Here is a 21354-nt window from a genome sequence, read left to right as displayed (position 1 = left end):
TTTTTCTACTTTGATATTCGTATGAAGTTGAGTGGTGGCATCCCCCTCCTCCCCGTCAGCATCATATCCCCTAGCTCCCATTCATCCTACCCTCCCCGGTACACAATAATGGGGGGTTAAAAATCACACAGTAGCTAAATCCCTGGGAATAAAAACACAAAAGAAATCTGGGGTTAGGACTTTGCATTCAATTCTGCGATGGGAGGATGTTCATGCTAGATTTCCCTTTCTTTGGTGTTTTTATATTGGTGGCTTCTTTTTTGCTCTACTTTCTCTTCGCAGATCCTCCTGCGGCTCGGCTAGGGACCACGCATATATCCTGTTTTTTTTTTTCTCTCTTGGGTCTTGAATGCTCCAAAAGAGGGGCGGAGAGAGAAAGAGGCTCCTTTGCATCTCCTATCTGGTGACTTGTGAAAAAGAAAAAAGAAAGGAGAAATCAACCCCGTGGGAAGACCTGCCTTTCCTCGTGCTCTTGTTAGCTCAACCTCGCGATCCCAACAGAAGGCCTATCAACGACCCGAGTATCAAATAGGTGCTAGGTAGGTAGGTAGGTATGCAATGCCCATCATGACAGTGAGCCTTGGGGAGACGCCATGAGAATGTTCCTGCCTTCAAAATTACACCATGGGTAGGGGTCTCCCGTTTTGAGCACATGACCCAAACTCCAGAATAGACGAGGTCTTGGATGGGCATTTGGGGTTGGGTGCATGCGTCCTGCCATCGTCTCGCCAAAAATGCAGCTTTGCAGGAACAAAAGCGGTCAGGGCCGCTAAAAACTGCGCATGCAGCCAATTAGCCGCGGCAAAGACAAGGTCGAGAAAGGGAGTTGCTCCGGGAGTTGGGCATCGTTTTTTTCTTGAGACTGGATGTATCAGCATTTTCTAGACGTCGTGGAACGCGGCAAGATTGGCACGAGGGCAACTGGGAAAGTATCGCTTGTTTTGATAAGTACTAGCCAAGAATTGGCGGTTGAGAACAAGGGCTACGTATCAGCTCAGGCCACGTGGTTGATCAGACCCTCACCAACACCGCGGGAGTTAGAATGATGAGTGGTATTCAGCCTCGACTTCAAAGGGATTGGGCACTCGGTGTTTAGACGGAGATTTAATCTGAATTGCAAGATGACAGACAACACGTTATTATTTCAGAAAGATATGTCAACCCAGACGGTCCCCCTGTAGCTTACGGACGCACAGGATGGCAGTCGAGTTTCCCCTCGATATGGCGAACCAGCAAAATCGAGGCGCAGCAGAGCCCCGGAAGCAGTCGGGCCAGGGCTGTGTATCGCCAGGGAATATTTGGAGCCAAAGCCTTGCCGCATCTCACAAAAGCCAAGACCGTGGCTTTCATGCATCGTTTCGTTTCCCCCCTCTTTCTGAGTTTAGTCTCACGGGCCAGACACGTCCCAGGTAGATGTCTTACAGGAATAGTTTCGACTGGATGCTCCAAGTTTGAGGCAGACTTGACCGAAATCTAGTCAACTCCTTGCGAGTATTGTCAACTAAACCTGACACTCCTGCGAAATCTTGCCATTGTTTCTGCTTCAAACCCCCGGTGAGGCTGAGGGTACCCCACTGCTTCCACCACACCTCGCCCTTGTTGCTCGCCCGACTTGTGTGGGCATGCAGTGCCAACTCATTAGGCCTTGTACAAGCGGATCGATGGCCCCCAATCTTTATGTTGAGGCCGGTCGAGACAAAGACGCATATGAGAGCGGGGTTAGAATGTGTCTGTTGCGGAACAGAGTGCCCCATATCCTCGAGATCAGAGCTCGTTTTTCTGGCTGCGTGCATTGCATATTCTGTTTTCTGTTCTTCAAAGGTATCATGCGGTGCTGGCCTGAGGTGCTACTTCATATCCGCAAGTGCAGTTCCGAGGCCTCCTACTTTTGCTGGGCGTTCCTCATAACGCAAAATGAAACCCTTTGTGGATGCCAGTATGCACTGGATGCGCGTCCCAGGTCCACTTTGGCTTGTTAGACTCGTCATTGTTGGTCGGAAGGGGTGTCTTTGATGATGCCGTCTTCGCGAGCACACGTCCTTCAGCCAGAGATGATTCGGTGGTCCTATCGATCCGAGATTGCTCCCCACCGGACTCCCCTGACAATCGCAAAGGCGCACACTTGGAAGAAAGTCCATCGGTGTGCTGAAATTGGTTGAGACGCTCCTCTCGTCTCACAGCTGCGTTGTCGCCAACCGCAGCAACGTGCTGATCAATCCCTTGTTTCTCCTCCTGCGGTCCTGGAAACCATGGACGGATGCCCGCGAGGCGAATGGAAGGATCGAACGAGATGAAGATAATGGTCTTACTGAGACCACCTGTTGCGTAACACATGGATCTATCATCCCACATTCCTGTGAAATCTCCTCTGTGCGTCTGTGGGTTGAGAATGTCATAGAGGTCTCGACCGTTTCGGCTATCGTTTGTCCAGTGTGTGGGCGGCCAAAACTTGATTTCTGCCGATTTGTACAGCCTCTTAATCTGCTGGTCAGGATAAAGGGGGTTTTCGTCTATAGGTGTGATTGGCAGACCTATTTCTGAATGTGGACGGAGACTCCTTGAGCCGACCCTCAGTCTTATCCCCTGCCTCTTGTCTGAATCGCCGTGGTTAACGAGGTCCAAATACGTCTGGCAACTTGACTGGTAGCACCGCAGGAGTGAGTTGCTCAGAGTTAGCAAAGGTAGGGTAGCAGCGGTATCCCCAGGGTGCACCATATGTGGGGATCTGCTCGTAGGTGCTTCATCATCATCTGTATCTGCAGGGCTGCACGAAGAGTCTGTTGAAGAGGTAGAGGCAGTGTTGGGGGATAAGGAACCTGCAGTGTAATTTGGCACCGCATTTTCGGATGCTGTTGATACGTTGCCCATCTCGCTTGGAAACGGGAGCTCGCTTGTGTAGTATGTACGGCTGGCGCTGGCTCCTGCCCTCCACTCCCTGCGTCCCTCGACGATGGCCAACGCGCCAGTGCGCTCATCCTTTGTGAGATTGATGAAATTCCATCGGTCGTCGATTGGTCCCTCTGAATGGAATTTCCGCCAAATCTCCTTCATGGTACCCAACTGTGTACTTTTTGGTTTGGCTTGATTGACGGGGAATCGGACACATGTGTAATAGGAGGTCCAGCGAATCTCCTCCCTCTCGAAAAGGGCCTGATTTGCAAGCGCATAAAAGTAGCCGTCAATGATTTCAAAGCAGATGTTGGTGCCAATTTCGGACCCGATCATCTCAGGCAGATGTGTCAAATAGCCATGCCACTTGCCATCTAGAAGATTACAGCCTCGTAGTGCCCACCTTCTGCTTCCGTCCTCCGCAATGTCGCAGTGAGTGCCATAGTAGAGAAATCGGTCGTTGTTCCTCACAAAGATTTTCCGCGAGGATGCAAGTGCATGGCTGAGCACGCTGCCTTGAGAAGGGTTGATGACAATAAGCCAGCTGGCGGGTGAATCCTTGGGTACGTAGCGGCAAGAAATAAAACCGTTGGCATAGTGCAAAATGTGCAAACTGTAGTTTTGTTTGCTCCCGATGGTCCTGGAGAGGTTGTGATCTGTATTTAAAACTTTTCCGACGTCGATGACGCTTTCGGTTGGTGCCGAATTATGAAGATCCCGTATCCTCAGCAGACCCTTGCTAATGTAGCAGAGAACCCCATTCGAATAAACAAATGATTCCGCATTGTCGGCGACAACAGCGGCAAGGTATGGAGAGGCCGACGAGATTGCATTTCGACGCTTGAAAATTAGCCGTAAAGCTCTTGCAAACTCTTTACTGGCATGAGCTGACCTAGTTTCGGGCGCGGATGGGGCGGCCGACTGCGCCACGTGAGTTTCGTCAGCGTTGGAAATCCGGAACCAAGGGTCTGCAGTCTCGTTCCTGGTGTGAATGAAGGATATCGACCATTGGTGGATTGTCCGACGTAGCGACCAAGGCAGCGTGTTGTTTTTGCCTTTCAATGATGGTATGAGACAAGAGGACTTAGCGTACCTGGAGAACCCTCTTGCATATGTTGTTGTCACGAATGAGGCATTGGAAATGTCGACAAGATAGAGACAAGTTGAAAAGGTCGTCCACGTCGAGCTCGTGGGCTATGTAGGAGATGACTTCCCATGCTAGGTGACGTATGGACATTGTGAGAAAAGATGGAGAGAAAAAAAAAAAGAAAGAAAAAAAAGACAGAAACAATTAATGTGACATGGCAGTTTGTAAAGAAGACAAAGAAGTTATGAGAATGTCAAGATAAGGGTGAATAAAGGAAAGAAGCAAACGTTTAGTTTTGAGACGAAGATGAGGAAAAGATCGACCGCCTCTTGATATGGAAGACAGCTGGGCCAAGGAGGCTCGAACTGTAGGGGGACTGTTGGGAGTATATTATACTTTTGACTTTCCTCGACTGCCGACCCCGGTAACCCACTCAATCATACCCCCGTACAGAGAAATACTGAAAAGAGAGCATTGGGGGTCGGGGGTGGGAAACGGAAAGTACAAAAAAGGTTCAAGGACATGGAGTGACCAGCAATGTGTTTTGGCGTAATTTTTACGCAATTTAATTGGCACAACAGGCAAGCAGTGCGAAGGGGTACATAGTTACAAAACATGTAGGTAGGCAAGGTAGGTAGGCAGGACACTTAATCGGTTGTCTGCAGATGAGGTATGTAAGGTAGCTTCTGGATGTACCCCTTGGGTACGTCCCTTGGGTAGATGAGAGGGGAGAATGGGGGCTCGGGGATCCTTCCGTTGGCAGTTCTGGTCATTTCGGTCTTTTTGCCTGCAGAGCCGCAAATATACACTAAGGCGTGGTATAGCAAAGCAGTTCTGGTTTGCGGGGTGAGTAAAGTGCGTGCTGCTAAACCAGAGCTGAATCATGGCAAAAGCGGCTGCCTTAGCGTACCGCACAAACCGCCGCTGTTGGTGGATGATGACCCTGGCGCGGGCTGCGCTCCAGCTGACCGAAAACATGGGCGCAAGGTACAAGGCCTTGTGGGAATGCGGCTCTGCTTAGAGCTCACAGTATGTTGGCAGCTGATGACGAGTATGATGTTTGGTTTTTTACGAAACATGGTTCGTGATTGTTGGATTGGTTAGCGGGATTGAAATTGTGATGGAATTTCGGGGGGCTACGGTGCCATTCTAGCTCATGCCTTCCGTATCAAGGAAAGTAAAATCTAAAATGCTAGGTACAGGAAAGTACACAAGCCAATGGCTGATAAGGATGGCTAAATTGGCCCGTAGTTTTATGTGGGTCTACTTCCTAGTCAGAATCGCAGAGCCTCAATTTTTTGCGCTTCTCCAAATTCTTCCCTATTCTTTCTGCCTTGCTTCGCTCAGGACCATCGGCTGCCTCACGATGGTCAAATCCCACTCAATATACCTTGTTTCCCGACGATTTATTTATTTATTGGCACGAAAGAGCCACATACTGCACGTGCCACCACTGTAACACGAGGATAATGGCGAGTTTCATCACATACAGCCTTGCCGTTTGTTTCCCTAAGACGGCCCAATTACTTACCGAATATAGTCAGTCTATTGATGTCTCCAGGGATCCAAAAACTGGCCTGCACCCCGGCTTGTCTACCACAGTACCAGTCATAGTTTCCATATCTGAACCAGATACATATGCACTTATATCATTAAAAGTGCATACTCTCCGCTTTCGGGAGGCATAGATTCTTACGAAGTAGGTTGTATTACTTACCCCATGTCACATAGCCACCATCTCATCCGGCTTATTGGTATATACCGGCGAGCCGTTTACGGCGAGATGCATAATAGCAGAGTAACCTAGTCATATTGTAGACCCCAACCAATTTCCCAATAGGCAGCTAGCTCTATTCATGTATGTTGGTTTCCACCAACTCATTACCGATCGCGGACCCCCAAGCTCCATGAAGCAACCATCGCTTTTGCGGTCAGCAACAAAAGGCCACATTTCTTGGCGGCTGGGATCGTACAAGGAGGAGAGAGGTCATGACATTTGTACTGCTGCGAGATCCCGCCTCATTTTTACTTTCAAACTACGCCAAGCCCGGATTTGAGCCTCTTTATTTGTCAACTGTCCCAGCATTGTATTTAGTACAACGTCAAATGGCGGCACATGTGAGCCGAGAAATTATCCAGCCTCGTCTAAACCCTTCACCTATATTTGCGGTGAGTGTCGGATTTCTGCTTGACCACGAGATTGCATTTTTACCGAGTATCCCGCACATTGGGTATGCCAAGAAAAGCGGCTCATCTGCCCATCTGCATACCTATGATGATAACGACCACCACGATAACTGTGTATTAGGCTGATACGCCAGCTCCCTTTCGAGCCTTACCAACATGAGAGAACAGGATTTTGCATATTTAATCTCCGAGGATGAGAAATGCACTTTAATGACCAGGGGTTCAATACAACCTGCACATGAAGTGCAAAAAGGCATGCAAATCAATCCCATTTTGAAGTTTTGTATGTCTGGTAGGCACCTCACTTTAACGAATATCCCAATGTAAACGAGCAAAGGTAGTTCGAGAATTATAACCCATGGTGGTTCAACCAGCACGTGCAAGCCCACCCATTTGCAAATGCTACATTCAAGCTAAACGCGGGGTTGAACCAATCAAAGCAACCAACAATACCTACTTTACACCTAGCATCCATCAATTCACTCGTCCACCCTTCAACCTCCTCACCTTGACCTCATGTGATGCAAGTGACGACTTTGTTTACCATAATCTATAACGATCAAATGATCTGATTCATCACACTTTAGTGCAACCTCTTCATTCCGGACTGTAAAAAGTTGTCAAAAATATTCCGAGACCTCATTGGTCTGTTTTGATTTCTTATACGAAACTAACCCCCATTTGGACGAGGAAAAAAAAAAGAAAGAAAAAGAAAAAAGAGAAAACACAGTAGTCAACGTCTCACAAATCATGGTCGTCGACGTAGAGACGGGTTTCGATCTGTACTTACCAGTTACAGAAGATGAGGTTCTCGAAGTACGCTCAGGCAAGCTTCGCAGTTTTGATGGCATCAATGTCATGACTGGAATCTTCAAAACCACACATGATGGCTCTGTCACTGTCACTGAGATGGGCATACAAGGAGATGAACATGATTATACTTTTCATGGCGGTGTTGACAAAGCGATCCATGCCTGTAAGTCACACAAGAATACTTATAATTATAATGTCATCACGACGCCAGATTACTGAAGAAAAAATATAACTTCACACTGTTGCACCCAACAATGAAACAGACTGCATGTCACACTATCAAAAATGGAAGGTCGAGTTTCCAGAAGCGGCAGACCTCTTCGTCCCCGGCTCCTTTGGCGAGAACCTCGTCGTTTCCCGCATGAACGAGCGTAATGTTTGCATTGGGGATGTGGTGTCGCTCGGACCGGAAGTGATCCTCCAGGTCTCGCTGCCCCGCCAGCCCTGCTTCAAGCTGAACCACCGCTTCCGTCTCAAAAACTTTGCCCCGAACACGTGGCGCCTCAGCCGCACCGGCTGGTACTACCGCGTCCTGCGGCCCGGCAGCGTCCGAGCCGGCGACCCCTTGAGGCTGGTCGAGAGGAAGCACCCGCAGTGGACCATTGAGCGCATCCAGGAGTACCTCCACCGCAACCCCTCCGACGCCGTCATGAACAAAGAGCTGGCTGCCATTCCCGAGTTTGGAGTCGAGGCTGCTACTGCCTTCAAGTCCCGCGTGGCTAAGCACGAGTCCAAAGACCGCAAAGCGCGGACTGCCGCGGAGGAGGCGAAGCAGTGGAAGGAGTTCCGCGTGGTCCGGAAGAGGCAGGAGACGGCCCGGATCACCTCCCTCGAGCTCGAGGCCCTGCAACCCACCGAAGAGGCAGAGCTCAAGCCCGGCGCACACGTTAAGCTCAAGCTGGGAAACGGACTCGTCCGCGCCTACTCGATAGTCGGCGGGGACAGGAACCGGTTCCAGCTCGGCGTGGCGCTGGCAGAAAAGGGCAGGGGCGCTTCGAGGCACATTCACGAAAACGTCCACGAAGGCGACGTGCTGACGGTGGGGCGGTTCACCAACGGCGTGCCCATGGTGGGCTCGGCGAGCAGCCACGTCTTTGTCGCCGCCGGTGTCGGCATAACGGCCTTCCTGCCCATGATTGAACAAATGGCCGCCATCAACTACAGCGTAACCCTGCACTACGCCGTCCGCTCCGCAGAGGACGTTCCCTTCAGGGAGAGGATCGAGAAGCTGGGCGACGCAGCTGTGCTCTACGACAAGACAAAAGGCCAAAGGCTCAACGTTGGGAACATAGTGAGAAACTTGACCTGGAACTCGCAGCTTTACTTTTGCGGCCCGAGCGGCATGATGGACGAGGCGCTGCGCGAGACGCAAGCTGCTGGTATAAATGAGAAGGAGGTGCACTTCGAAGCGTTTGAGGCCGATTCATCAGGGGATCCGTTCGAGGCGACGGTTGCCAACAAGAACGGTGGCGTGACGCTCAAAGTCGGCCCGGACGAGACGCTACTCGAGGTTATGCAGAAGGAGTTTGGAATCGAAGAAGTCCCCTCAAGCTGCGAAGTTGGAAACTGCGGTACTTGCAAGTTGACGTTGAAAGAAGGCAGCGTTGATCATCGAGGGTCGGCGCTTACAAAGGATGAAAAATCAACGTCTATGCTTTCTTGCGTAAGTAGAGGAATCGGGAAGATTGTGGTAGAGATATAGACAGTCAGCTGTGGTAACAAAGCAAGAATGCGTCTTGAGTGCAGCTACGCGAAATTATTATTGCCGGATAGATGTTCCCCATGAAGCATTTAAAGACAAGACTAGTTAGTTGCATCTGGGCGGCCTTTTTGAAGGTTCTGCATAACAGCTCGACAAAAAAGGGTTTGCCAATTTTATAAAACGATATTTGTCGTTTCCTCAAGGCTGAGACCATGCAGCAAACTTGGCGTGACCGGATTAATAGAATAAGGTGTGGGCCTGCAAGCCCAAGTCGGCGTGGGAGATTTTCCATACTTCAGTCCGGAGGTCTACGTTATACACGTAGAAAATGAAGACACACTGACCACAGTCCCAGTCCAGCGTATCCCGTGTAGATATCTTTTTTTTATTTTTTTACCTTCTTCCCTTTATTTTTTTTACTTGTGTTTCCATGTCCAATTACATAAAACTCATAGATATAAATATAAATGTCTTTAGTACGCAAAACCATCCCAACCCATCCACAATAGACATTCATTTTATTATACAGATGCTTGAGAGCCCAACCTATTCATCTCCGTATTTTTCACCATACTCGTCGACAATCCACAGGCAAAACTCTTCCCACTTTATCGCCCATTCCTTTAACCTCTGCGCTTTTATACCGCTGCCAAGCGATGCCTGCTGTATACTGCTCTTCCACTGCGCATCCGTCTCGTCCTCAAAGGCGGCCCACCGGATGCTATTTTCGGCGAGAGATCCTAGCCCACCGAGCCCTAGATTATCCCAGCCCTGGAGTGCCTGCCAGAAGTCGTGCGTAGCACCAGCAGTGTCCTGGCCCAGCATCCCCGGGTCGTCGTTGCTCAACGCGCAGGGGACTCCTCTTGCCAAAAGGGCTGGGAGGGGGCTGTATGGAATCAGATGATGTCAGTTGACGCGAAAAGGGACATGGCTACAAGTCAATGAACACAACACAACTTACTGCGACAATATACTCCCACACAAACGCAGCACCTCATTACTAATCGGACAGCTCTCAATCAGGATCCTCTTCTGCTTGACCAGGTCGATGAGCAGCGGGTGCTTGTGCAGCGAGAATCCATGACCAATGCGCCTGGTGCCGAGCAGCACCGCGTCGAACAGGTTCTGATCCGTATCCGTCCCGTCGCCCAGCGTCTCGCCCGCGTGGAAGAAGAATGGTATGTTGACGCCCTCCTGCGCACACAGCTTCTTGAACCACGCAAACCTCGGCAGCAGGTCCTTGAGCGGGGGGCCCATGTCCTCCTGGCCCACGACGTCGTAGCCCACGACGAGGTGCGGGAAGGCGAGCTTCGTCTCGACGCATAGCATCATGTCCGAGGCCATGGTGCGCTCGTCGGCGCTGCGCAGCGACGACCAGATCATTCGCACGCCCCAGAAGCCCGGGTTGGCCTGCTTGAACGCCGCGACCTCCTCGTCGATGACGGTGAACATGTGAGTGTAGTCGGTCTCGGGTTCCTCGCGGCCCTCGCGTCGGTAGTCGAGCGGCCACGTGTGCCGCAGCTCGGCCCACGCCACGCCGTCCTCGTGCAGCAGCGTCATGACCCGACGGAGGAAGCGCCGGAAGACGGGTTCGTAGTGCATCATGGATCCCGTGATTTGGAAGCATGTTATGAATTTGCGCCAGATGTGGTCCTGCCCGTGGTGCTGCTCCGTCGAGTCGGTCCGGGATAACGTCACTCGAGACTTGAGCCATGCCGTAAAGGCCGTCCTCCCGCCGCCGCTTCCGTCGCTGTTGCTGCCAGGGAAGGAGTCGGCCGCCTTTGCGATGGGCACAAACGTCCCCGGCTTGTAGTCGTCGGACCACAACGACGCAGCCTCTACGTCCGCAGCGGGGTTCTTGACGAACCTAAACTCGGGTATCCTCTCCTCCCTCTGCTGGGCGGTAGCCAACCCACCCTCGAGGCAGGCGACGCACATGCCCTCGGTGTCGAGCAGGACGGCGATCAAAAAGTCAAAATCGGCCATGGCGTCGTTGTGACCATGGAGGAGCGCGCCCTTGGGCATGCGGCGCACGATCCTCCACAGCTGCGTCGTCTCCATGACGTCCTTGGCGAGGCCGAACATCATGCCGGGGAAGACGTGCCCCCGCTCGGCGACCTCTTCCTCGAGCGCCGTCGTCCACACGCTACCATTCTCCTCGCGCCGGATCCGCTCCACGATGGCGCAGGCCCGCCGCGCGATGGGCGACAGCGACTGCTTGAAGGCGTAGTCGCTGCGCTGCCGCTGCTCCTGCGACACGAGCTCCTCGCGTCCCTGGAGGTACTTTTGGATGAAGGGGTCCGACGCCTGCGGGATCTCCCCGGAGATCTCGGCCCATTCTTCGTCCGATAGGGCTGGCATGATTGATTGCTTTTGTTTGTTTGTGTTGTCCTCAAAACAAAAGGGGAAAGATGTTGAATGTCTTGGTACGGAGTAAGATGACGTTTTTTTTTCTTTTCCCCATTGAAGGTAGTCTTTTGCAGCCAAGCCCGTGGCGTTTATTGCTTGCAAAGCCCTGTAAATCATAGTACATCAGGCCCAATTACAACAAATGCGGGGTGGTGCGGGGCGCTGTAAGCTCGGCGAGACTAGGCACCGAATTCCCAATCCACAGGTCATCATGTTCGGTGTAAGTGGAGAGCACCTAAGTTGCTAAGGTGCCTAGGTAACATGAATGTGGATAGCATCTAGAGATTGGATAAATCATGAGCCAGGCTTATGCCTGCTAATCTCGATAAGACCATGTTATGTCTGCACTGGTTCATCAACCCTTTCAGCCTATGATAGTTCAAAGCATGTCAGACGACACCCTTTCCTGGAGGGTAAGCCGATCTTCCATGTATTTCATCCAGATGGAGGTCCAAAATAAATAAATAATGTGCCCTCTTGCTCACATTCGAAAATACAGTGTGCCCTGATATCATCCCATTAGATCACGTAAAAAAGTAACTGGCTAAATAAAAAAAAAAGAATCTATGCCTGCAACGCCATCTCCTCCCTGGCAGCATGGCTTCCCTTCTTCCAATTCTCCTCGGGGTCCCTTTCCCTATTTGACACCTTGTCTGTGCCCACAGGACCCCAACCACCACCACCCGGCGTGTTGATTATTATCCTATCGCCCGCCTTCATGGGGGCGCTGTTCTTGGCCCCGAGGTTGATATACCTCTCCTCGTACTCGAGCTGCTCGCCCTGCTTCTCCTCCTCCCTACCAGACCCGCCGTTCTGGATCTGCTTCAGTGAGGTCTCCCAGCTTGCCTTGGCAACCTTCCTCACCCAGAGGTTGAGGCCGCACTCTGCCGCCTCGCCGCCCGCCATGCCGTACGGCTTGTAGACGCGCCTCTCGCTGAGGATGGAGACCTGCAGCGGGATGCGGAACTCGATGTCTCGGATGACGCCGTCGCCGCCGCGGTGCTGGCCCGCCCCGCCGGATCCCGGCCTGATGGAGAACTCCCTCAGCAGCACCGGGTATCTCCTCTCAAAGATCTCCGAGTCGGTGATGCGCGTGTTTGTCATGTGCACGTGCACGCCGCTGGTGCCCTCCCATGTAGGTCCGGCCCCTGAGCCTCCCGAGATGGTCTCGTAGTAGCCAAAGCCCTTGACCTCGTCCTGCCCGGCCTGGTTGCTGCCGAAACCAAAGGTCAGGTTGTTGCAGCAGCCCTGGCTGGCGGCGCACGCCTCAAAGGCCTTGAAGATGACATCCGTCACGCGCTGGCTCGTGAGTACGTTGCCTCCTACCACTGCCGCGTGGTCCGATGGCGACAGGAGCGACTTGGGCGGGATCTTGACGTGTATGGGCTTGAGGCAGCCCTGGTTGAGCGGAATGTCTTGTGAGATCAAACACCTCAGACAATAGATGATGGCACTGTAGCACTCTAGTTAGCATAATTGTTCTCGTACCCTCTGACCACCAATGCCAAAAAGTCCTCGCTTACCTATAAGTCACTGCCTCAGGGGCATTGATGTTGCCGTAAACCTCAGGCCCAGTGCCCTCAAAGTCAAAGTCGGCCTCTCCCTTCTCGGCATCAATCTTGATCCTGAGCCTGATGGGACTGCCATCGTCCATGAAATCCTCCGAAGAAAGATCCTTGCCCTCGAAGCGAGCGCTGACCTCCTTCAACAACCTCCTCACGCACTGTTCGGCATTGTTCTGGATCTGCACCATGTAAAAGTCCACCGTCTGCTCGCCGTACTCCTCAATCAGCGTCTCGATCAACGATATACCCTTTTGGTTCGCCGAGACCTGCGCCCGCAGATCGTTGAGGTTGTCCGCGAGGCAGCGCGTCCCGCTGCAGCCGGGCTGCTTTGCCGGCTCACGGTAGAAGAGCTCGATCACGCGCTCCTCGTCGAACTTGCCCTCGCTCACAAACTTTTCGCTCTTGATCGCCGCGCCCTCCTGGAACAGCTCTCTCGAGTGCGGAGGCATGCTGCCCGCAGTGATGCCACCAATGTCGGCGTGGTGGGCACGGGAGGCTGCGTAAAAGAGGATCTTGTCGCCCTTGGCGTTGAAAGCAGGCATTATCAACGTGACATCCGGTAGATGTGTTCCGCCGTAAGAGGGATGGTTGGTGGCAATGACGTCGCCCTTTTTGAGCTTGCCCTTCCAGATCTCGGCTTGACGTTTGACGCATGTGCTCATGGATCCCAGGTGGACTGGCAGATGAGGTGCGTTGGCAACCAGACCACCGGTCGAGTCGAAGATTGCACAAGAAAAGTCGAGTCTCTCCTTGACGTTGGTGCTGACACTCGTCTTTTGTAGAGCCCGTCCCATCTGCTCGGCTATGGCCATGAATCGGTGCCCAAACACGCTCAACATGATGGGATCCACCTCACGCTGACCTTCGCCGACCTCTGCATCGTTCTTTCTTTGGTCCTCCTCAATGTCTATGACCACGTGTGTCTGCAGAATCAACGCCGCAGTCTTGGGCGCCACCACAATAGTCTGCGTGCCATCTGCAAGCATTGCCGGGCCGGGGATCTTGTCGCCAACAGCCATATCTTCCAGCTTGAATATGGGGGTATCGAGACGCCCGCCATCAAAGTACACCTCGGCACTCGAGTGCTTCTTTTGGCTATCGGCGGATACCTCGTTACGCTGGACTGTCTTGAGCTGCTCGTCAACCGTCTTCTCGCCGTAACTGAAGCTTTTTCCGATGCCGCGGACTCTCACGTCGTCAATAATGATGTCCCTGTCGTCCAGAGTGAAGCCGAACTCGTAGCGATGTTGGCGGACAAACGCCTCACCAAATGCCCAGTCCTTTCCGCTGTAGATTTTCTCGACCTCCTCATCGCTTGGCTTGACAATCATCAGAGCAGACTCGGTTCCACGGTATCTCATGTTCAGGTACTCCTCAAAGACAATCTCCTTGTCCTCAAAGCCCTGATCCCTCAATGCTTGACGAGACTGGTCTTTGAGCTTCTCCATCTTGGTCTTGAGACTCTTGACAACCTCTCCGTCGCCGGCCCAAACGGCAGACTCGGGCTCTTGCCTTTCGTCCACGACATCGGCCAAGGCCATGCCGTATGCCGAGAGGACCGAGGAGTAGCGGTGCACCAGGACTTGCTTGATTCCAAGCGCCTCGGCAATAGCTACAGCGTGCTGGCCACCGGCACCACCGAAAGACGCGAGGCGGTGCTTGGAGGAGTCGTGGCCCTTTGCCTCTGTGATGGATCGGATCGGTCTGGTCATGCTCTCGTTGGCGACGGTCAGGAAGCCGTAGGCGACCTCGTCGATGGTCATCTGCTTTTCCGAAGTCTTGTTGACCTCGTCCGTAAGCTCCTGTAGTACCTTGCGGCTAGCCTCAACATCCAGGCCCTCGTCCTCGTTCTTTCCAAAGATCTTGGGGAAGAACTCGGGGAGTAGCCTCCCCAGGAACAGGTTAGCGTCCGTGACGGTAGCGGGTCCACCTTTCCGGTAACAAGCCGGGCCGGGGTGAGCACCAGCAGACTCGGGGCCGACGACAAAGAGCCCGTTCTTGAAGAAGAGGCGCGAGCCACCACCTGCAGCCACCGTGTTGATGTCGAGCTGAGGGGACTGGATCGTGACGCCGGCGGTCGTCGTCTCGAACGTGTGGTCGTAGCGGCCCTCTCCGTAGCGCGAGACGTCTGTACTCGTGCCGCCCATGTCGAAGCCGATGACGGGGATGCGGGTGTTGTCGTCGTAAGAAGTAATGGCGTAGCCGACCACGCCACCGGCGGGGCCTGACAGGATGGCCTTGAGGCCGGTGAACTTCTCGACGTCAACCAGACCGCCGTCGCTTTGCATAAACTCGCAGCGGGCGCCCCTCGAGCCCTCCGTCTTTTGCACGCTGCGTGTACCCAGGCCGCCTGCGAACCCTTCTTGGAACCCGGCAATGTACTTCTTGATCGCTGGGGTGAGGTAGGCGTCAGCGCAGACCGAGGTTGCTCGCGACACGAGCTTGATCATGGGCATGAGTTCGGAGCTGAGAGAGACGTGCTGGAAGCCAATCTCTCGGGCCAGCCTCCCTATCGTTGTCTCGTGGTCGGGGAAGGTGTACGCATGCATCAGACACACGGCTATACACCTGATACCGCTGTCGTAAACCTCTTGCAGCTCCTGCCGTATCTTGTCCTCGTCCGGTCTTTGCAGTATCCGCACCGTCTCTCCAGACAACCCCATGACCAGATCAGCCGTCCTGGCCTCGGCCGTACCGGCCTTAACATCTGCTTTTGTGGCGGTCCTGTACGGGTCCTCTGCATAATCCTCGAGCGTCACACGCTCGTCGATTTCTACCACGCTCTCGTACAGCACGTCCGGTTTGCGGATAGCCAGATCAAAGATCTTTGGCCGGGACTGGTTCCCGATGGTGAGGCAATCCTTGAAACCCTTGGTGACGATGAGGGATATCTTCTCACCCTTGCGCTCTAGCAGGGCGTTGGTGGCAACCGTGGTGCCCATGCGGATGGACTCAATCTCCGAGGTGTCCAGCTGCTCACCGCGAGGGATATCGCGCTTGAGGAAGTGCGACATGATCCTCCGGATTCCCTCTAGTGGTGCATCTTTGTAGTTGGCCGGGTCCTCTGACAGCAGCTTGATAACGACATCCTCGCCGTTCAGGTTGCCGACGCAGTCTGTGAAGGTTCCACCACGGTCAATGGCTATCCGAATGCCCTTCTTCTGTTCCTGTGTAGACCCCATATCTCTGGCCTTCTCGGTTCAACGGCCGAGTGCCTTCTGTAGCCGCTTTGAAGTAGAATTACTCGGAGTGAGTTGGGGGGTGGGATAGTATGTGAAAACGTGGGTGATTAAGATCGTCTTGTTATGGTATTGAAGGTCCTTTAAGTATGCTGGATCACTCTGACTCGTCAGATATCTGATTGATTCATGCGTTGAAGATAGTTATAAAAGAAAAAAAGGTAAAGGGGAAAAGAGTTGATGATTGACAGTTTATTTTATTAAACCTGAAGCACAACAAAAACAACTAAGTTCCTTATTCAGATTGTTAAGCACAATCAAACTCGGCATGGGGTTCCCCAAAAAAAAACGAATCCCCGCGCCCCGCTGATTCTACTGTCCATTTGTTTTATCACAATGAACAACAATTGATACCAGTAAAAGTCAGCGATAGCGATATAAGTTTCGCCGCCCACAGCAACCAGGCTCGGAAGTCCAACCCGTGCAGCTTTTCGCTGTGCGATGCCGCAAACTTGCCCCGCCACCCCCACATCAGCTTGAGGTCGGAGTCGATTCCCGATGGACCCACCAACTTGGCTTTTATGTGAGTTGAGTGAGAACTTAGTGAAGGTAGGTACTGGGGTACATACAGTACCTAAAGAAACAAACAAAGTCTTTTCTGAACTAATGCATAATCTAGGCAATTAGACATCGGAGAGATGCTCCTTTGGACGATAGACGTGACTAAAAGAAAGTAAATAAATCAAGATTAGATCTTAGATAAATAGTAACTCACCTGGATGCAATATTAAAGCCACTTTCAGACCAAAAGAGCAGGCGATTAGTCAAGTCAAGAATGATGTGTTGCTGTGCTAATGTTACGAAAGCTCTATTAGATATGTAACCCCCCCAAAATGCACAATAAACAAAAGACGCCTTAGATCCGTACATGCCCCGGTACAAAATCCTCATGCTTTTTTCTTCTTCTTTCACAAACTTAACAAAACCTGTAAAGCCAGTTGTCAAGTTAGCAGACTCCAAAAACACCCCCATCACAATAATGGACACACGAACATCATCATCATGTCAACATCAGAGCCCCCGGAACCAGAGGTAACAGCAGAAACAGCAAACAATCTCAGTGTGTAATCGCCCGCACGGCCTGCAGCATGATGCCAAACAACAAACCCCTGGCGACCTCCTCAACCTGCAGGCAGTCAAAGACCCTGCCCAGCGCCTCACTGGTCGCCTGCTGTCCCATGACACCCGACAGCGCCGCCGGCACCCCGCTTTGGATGAGAAGCTTCCTGGCCTTGACCCTTAGCTTAGCCTTGTCCTCTTCCGACATCTCGGGAGGCCACGCCGCCAGCTCTTCTTCCGTCGGGACCGAGTTCTCCCGCAGCTTTCGTAGCTGCGCCGCCATGCCCTCGTCCGACGCCGCCGAGTCGAGCACCGTCTCCTGGATCATCAGCCTGATGGACTCGAGAGATGGATTCCCAGGCCTCAGCAGGAACGATTTGGCCGCCGCCAACAGCGTCCGTCGTATATTCCACGCCGATGGCGAGAGTGTGTAAAGCTCCGTGATGACGGCGAAGAGGAGCTCCACCGCCACGCTCGTCTCCTGTTCCGACAATGGCGAAAAGGTCCGCGGCTGTCGTTTTGGAGGTCGCCCGAAGCCATTTGCCGATGCGGTGTTGGAAGGTGACGGGTTTGCTGTAGCCGTCGCCGCCGCCGCCGCTGCGTTACCTTCTTGAAGAGGCGTGGGCTTCGTAGCAGTCCTAGGCATGCCATAATCATCCGGGATCTCGGTAGGCGGAGGCGGCAGCTTCAGTCCACTCAAGCTTGTGGACGATGGCGACCGAACAGGCGCCACACTTGATGCACGGCTATGGTTGCGGCTGCTCATCGCGCTCGTTGGTGAGGCCATATCCCAGCGGTCAGGCCGTAGGCCCGTCGAATCTCCCGCTGTACCGTCGGCACCTTCGTGCTGTGAGTTGTAGCTGGGCCGGCGCTCCATTGGAGGAATCTTGGCAGGCTGGGTTGAAATGACAGACGACCTCTGGCTATCCATGCTATCCCTGCTTATGAGGCCGTTGTTGATCACGGAAAGGCCGCTGTCATGCCTAATTGGGGAAGGTAGGGGCACAGAATGCCGTTTCGTGAGTGTATTCGGGGCCGGTGTAGAATTATCAGTGTCCGACTGCTGCTGTTGCGGTAGCTGCTTCAAGGAGGAGCTTGTGTTCTTCCTTGAGCCGAGGCCAAGGTTGCCCAGAACACCCGTAACACCACCCACGACAGCCTTGCCTCCATCAGCGACGCCCTTTGGCGCGCTGGTAAGAACCCCAAAGACGTTTTTGCCCATGGTTTCAAATGCTTCAAATCCCGACTTTGACTGTGCACGAGTGTGCAAGATATCTTTCTCGAGGAACCGCTTCATGCCCTCGCTCGTAGCCAGCGACTTGTTCTGGCATGCATCACGGCAATAGCGTTCGAGCTCTCCGCGTAGGGAGACCTTGGTATGCACGCGCCAGGCCGGCAGGCTGCCGTGCTGTTCCGTAAACGCGGTTGCCCCTGAGATCTTGGCAATCCTCGCCAAGATCTCGTGCAGCTGTTCAAAGTCGGCGTACTTGCGTACAATCATCCACCCAGGATGTTGTGGGTTTGCGGGTTCGACTTGGATTAGATAGTCCCAGGCCGGTCTGTTCTTGATGCGGTTCTTGGCGTCGGACATGCCGTCATCATGGATGGTGATGGTCGCGTGGTGGAGAGTGAGCGGTTGTGGGCTATTGCGCACAGGTTCCGCCTCAGGCTCTGGCTCATCCTGCGCAGGCGGGACAAGCTGGTCGAAGTTGGTGAATTGCGCAGTTATTTCCTCTTTCAGCGGTGATGAAGGATGGCTAACTGCCTCCATTTCTGAAGATCCTGGGGTAAGGGGGCCTTGTGTTGAGCCCGTTTTAGCCGAGGACTCATCTCCAGAAACATCGCTGGGTAATATTTGTTTACTTGTCGGCGATAGCGGTCCAGGGCTTTTCGGGATTGTTGTGTCTGAACCCACATTCGGCTGCATGTCCAGAGTATCCGCATTGCGCTTCATTGCATCCGCTAGTCGCGATGATGCCTCGGCTGCACTTTTCGACTCTCCTGTCTGCTCCACGCCTGCAGCAGACTCCTTCCTCCTTCGTGCATCCTCATCGGCTATCATCTGGTTGAGCTTCTTCATCTCCTCTAGTGCGTTCTCCATCTCCTCGTCAGCTTTGCTGAGCCTTTTCCTGTGGTTAGACATGCTCTCCTTGCGCTGCGACTTGTCAACATCTACAGAGTTGCTGCCGCTCTTGCTGTCGACCTCGGTGGAGCCCTTGCTGGGATCAGGCCCTGTCTGCATCCCAACGTCGATGGCCTGGTTGAAATCAGGCTCTCCGGCCTCTAACAGGTACACAATCCAACCATTAATCCACTCCGGCTTGGAACAAGACTTGAGCGTCATTTCCAGAATGACCCCTGCCAGGATTTCTCGGAGAAACACCCGAGCAGGGTCACAGCCATACGTCGACCTGTCGAGGAACCCCAAGAGGTCATCCGCCACATTTCTGAACTTTGCAGCCTGTTGTTTCTGGTTCAACAGGTTCGCCAAGTTGGAGTCTGGATTCGAGGCCAGGTAGCTACTGACAGAATCGGTCACACTCCGTGTATCGTTTGGGGGTTCCTCCGTCAGCGCCGTGGACAGCTCGGAGAAGAAGACGATGACGATGGACGACGAGTTGGTAAGGAAGTCTAGAAATGTATCTGCAGGACGCTTCCTGCTCAGCCGGTTGGAGACGGAGATGAGGAAGGATGCGAGGACTTTGCGGCAAGCCAACGGGAAGGTTTGGTCCATGGGTACAATTGGACTGTACCACCATTTGACATAATCCCGGATGATTGCATCAACCAGGTTATTCAAAGCATCCCGCGTCTCTGGCTGAAAATCTTCAAAACCCTTAAGATCCGTGCCTTCGTCGCCCTCCTTTGCTAATGACGTATCTGCGTTGTTTCGTCGCATGTCTTCCTTCAAGTCTAATATCCTCGTCAGGACCTCGATCCCTTTCTCCCCCTTGATACTCTGAGAGACCTGCGGGTTCTTGGACTCCCATGATATAAACGCCGTGACTCCCGCAAACGCGCCAATGAGCAGTAGGCCCAGCTGGCCCAGTAAGAAGTATGTGACCGCCGCCAGACCGACCCCCACTCCGGCCAATGTCTCCGGAGTGGCGGTGGAGAGGAATTGGAAGACCTTTGTCATCATGTCATCCCCACTACCGCTGGGCTCCGCGCTTTCCGGCTGGTTCATAAGAGGCTGTTCCTCCATCGCAGGCTCTTCGGGGAGGGTAGTCGGCGATGACGGAGCCGGGGCGAGCTCGGGCTTGTACGTGGTCGCAACAGTAGCCATGGTCGTGGTCGTCATTGTCGGCTCCGCGGTCGAGTCCATTGTATGGCTGCCGGCATCCGTCTCGCGGTTTGACAAGTTGATCGCATCTTCAGCTGAGTTCATGGGGGTTGGGAGAGCTTTTTGAGGTGGGGTGGTTCGACGCGGTGTCGCGCAGGTGCGTGCGTATCCGGGTCTTGGGGCTCAAGAATGTTCCTTGTATCTGAAATAGGTCAAGGGCGATGCGTGAATTTCAACAAGCGTTGACACGTTAAACTATAAAGATTCCAGTCGCCTGCAAGAGCGCACAAACTCTTGATGTTCTAGAATTGCGCTTAAGTGGTATACCAGACAGGTGTTCGAACCAGGGTCAATTGGCATCTCGAAACAATGGCAATCTGGGCTTGTCCAACAGACTATTGGGGCCTGGACCAGGGTTACTCCATACCGTACAACGACAGTAAGTAAGGGGTTCGATCTCGGTGTACGTAGTACGGGTTCCAGGGGCATGCTAGGGGTTGCGGGTCCGCAATGATGCAACTTGGCCTGTGCGTAAGAGGCGCCAAGTGCGAACAGTGGGCTTCGATGGGGTTTAAGGGTTAGGGTTGATAATCCATCACTCATCACTGCTTTTGTGCACAATACAATGGTTGGATGGATTACTTTTGATGGATTGCTTATAATGTGACCAGTTGACTTAAACAGCATCAGTTTCATCTCTTCGTACTTGAATAGATCACTGCCTACAATATTGCGTTCTGCTGGGTTGTTAGGAAGTAATACTCGACGGCATTTACTACGGACGAAACGAGAGGCTCACTATTGTCCAATCAACCAATTGCCGCTCGACTGCTTTATTTGTCGTCTCTTGTATTGTTGTGTCTTAAGATGGCCCGAAACTAAGAAAAAGCCAATCAGCTTTGCCACGTTCTCTTTGAACTATTCTTCATCCATCTCTCGATTTCGTAGAATTAAAGCAAAAAATGTTGCTAAACATCAGCTCAAAAAGTCGGGATCAAAAGATTGCCACTTCATTTAGGCCCAAATCCCCCAACAGGAAATATACAGTAGAGGCTGTATTTTACCACCTGCGAAAACGACCAATAACAATCTACCAACAGGAAACAAACAAAGAACAACAG

The 21354-nt window shown here is 52.8% G+C and overlaps 5 protein-coding genes across 5 annotated transcripts; 1 reads left to right on the top strand and 4 right to left on the bottom strand.

The window, feature by feature from the left end:
- Positions 1 to 62: 62 nt before the first annotated feature.
- On the bottom strand, positions 63 to 4232 carry PgNI_08530 (uncharacterized protein). Its single transcript, XM_031128526.1, has 2 exons — positions 3983 to 4232; positions 63 to 3810 (listed from the first exon to the last, which is right to left on the bottom strand). The coding sequence occupies exons 1-2, from the start codon at positions 4124 to 4126 to the stop codon at positions 1903 to 1905; spliced, it is 2052 nt and encodes a 683-aa protein (XP_030978521.1). The 5' UTR covers positions 4127 to 4232; the 3' UTR covers positions 63 to 1902.
- Positions 4233 to 6679: 2447 nt separating this feature from the next.
- Positions 6680 to 8816, top strand: PgNI_08529 (uncharacterized protein). Its single transcript, XM_031128525.1, has 2 exons — positions 6680 to 7139; positions 7240 to 8816. Exons 1-2 carry the CDS (start codon positions 6914 to 6916, stop codon positions 8676 to 8678), a joined length of 1665 nt encoding a protein of 554 aa, XP_030979193.1. The 5' UTR covers positions 6680 to 6913; the 3' UTR covers positions 8679 to 8816.
- A 341-nt stretch (positions 8817 to 9157) lies between these two features.
- Positions 9158 to 11039, bottom strand: PgNI_08528 (uncharacterized protein; the record flags this gene model as incomplete). The annotated part of the gene is made up of 2 exons (XM_031128524.1): positions 9158 to 9564; positions 9640 to 11039. The coding sequence occupies 2 exons, from the start codon at positions 11037 to 11039 to the stop codon at positions 9225 to 9227; spliced, it is 1740 nt and encodes a 579-aa protein (XP_030979089.1). The 3' UTR covers positions 9158 to 9224.
- Positions 11040 to 11498: 459 nt separating this feature from the next.
- PgNI_08527 (uncharacterized protein) lies at positions 11499 to 15834 on the bottom strand (the record flags this gene model as incomplete). The annotated part of the gene is made up of 2 exons (XM_031128523.1): positions 11499 to 12540; positions 12611 to 15834. 2 exons carry the CDS (start codon positions 15832 to 15834, stop codon positions 11652 to 11654), a joined length of 4113 nt encoding a protein of 1370 aa, XP_030979157.1. The 3' UTR covers positions 11499 to 11651.
- Positions 15835 to 16948: 1114 nt separating this feature from the next.
- Positions 16949 to 20338, bottom strand: PgNI_08526 (uncharacterized protein; the record flags this gene model as incomplete). Its single annotated transcript, XM_031128522.1, has 1 exon — positions 16949 to 20338. One exon carries the CDS (start codon positions 20336 to 20338, stop codon positions 16949 to 16951), a length of 3390 nt encoding a protein of 1129 aa, XP_030979156.1.
- Positions 20339 to 21354: the final 1016 nt, after the last annotated feature.

This window comes from Pyricularia grisea (assembly GCF_004355905.1).
Source record: "Pyricularia grisea strain NI907 chromosome V map unlocalized Pyricularia_grisea_NI907_Scaffold_6, whole genome shotgun sequence".
NCBI lineage: Eukaryota > Fungi > Ascomycota > Sordariomycetes > Magnaporthales > Pyriculariaceae > Pyricularia > Pyricularia grisea.
The sequence above is the reverse complement of the archived record's forward strand: the minus strand, read 5'-3'. Positions and strand labels throughout refer to the sequence as shown.

Bases quoted from the DNA above. Each gene is read 5' to 3' on its own strand.
- PgNI_08530 (XM_031128526.1), bottom strand. From the start codon at position 4,126: ATGTCCATACGTCACCTAGCATGGGAAGTCATCTCCTACATAGCCCAC. The intron at 3,811-3,982 runs GTACGCTAAGTC...CACGTGGCGCAG, and splicing joins TATGCAAGAGGGTTCTCCAG to TCGGCCGCCCCATCCGCGCC.
- PgNI_08529 (XM_031128525.1), top strand. From the start codon at position 6,914: ATGGTCGTCGACGTAGAGACGGGTTTCGATCTGTACTTACCAGTTACA. The intron at 7,140-7,239 runs GTAAGTCACACA...ACAATGAAACAG, and splicing joins TGACAAAGCGATCCATGCCT to ACTGCATGTCACACTATCAA.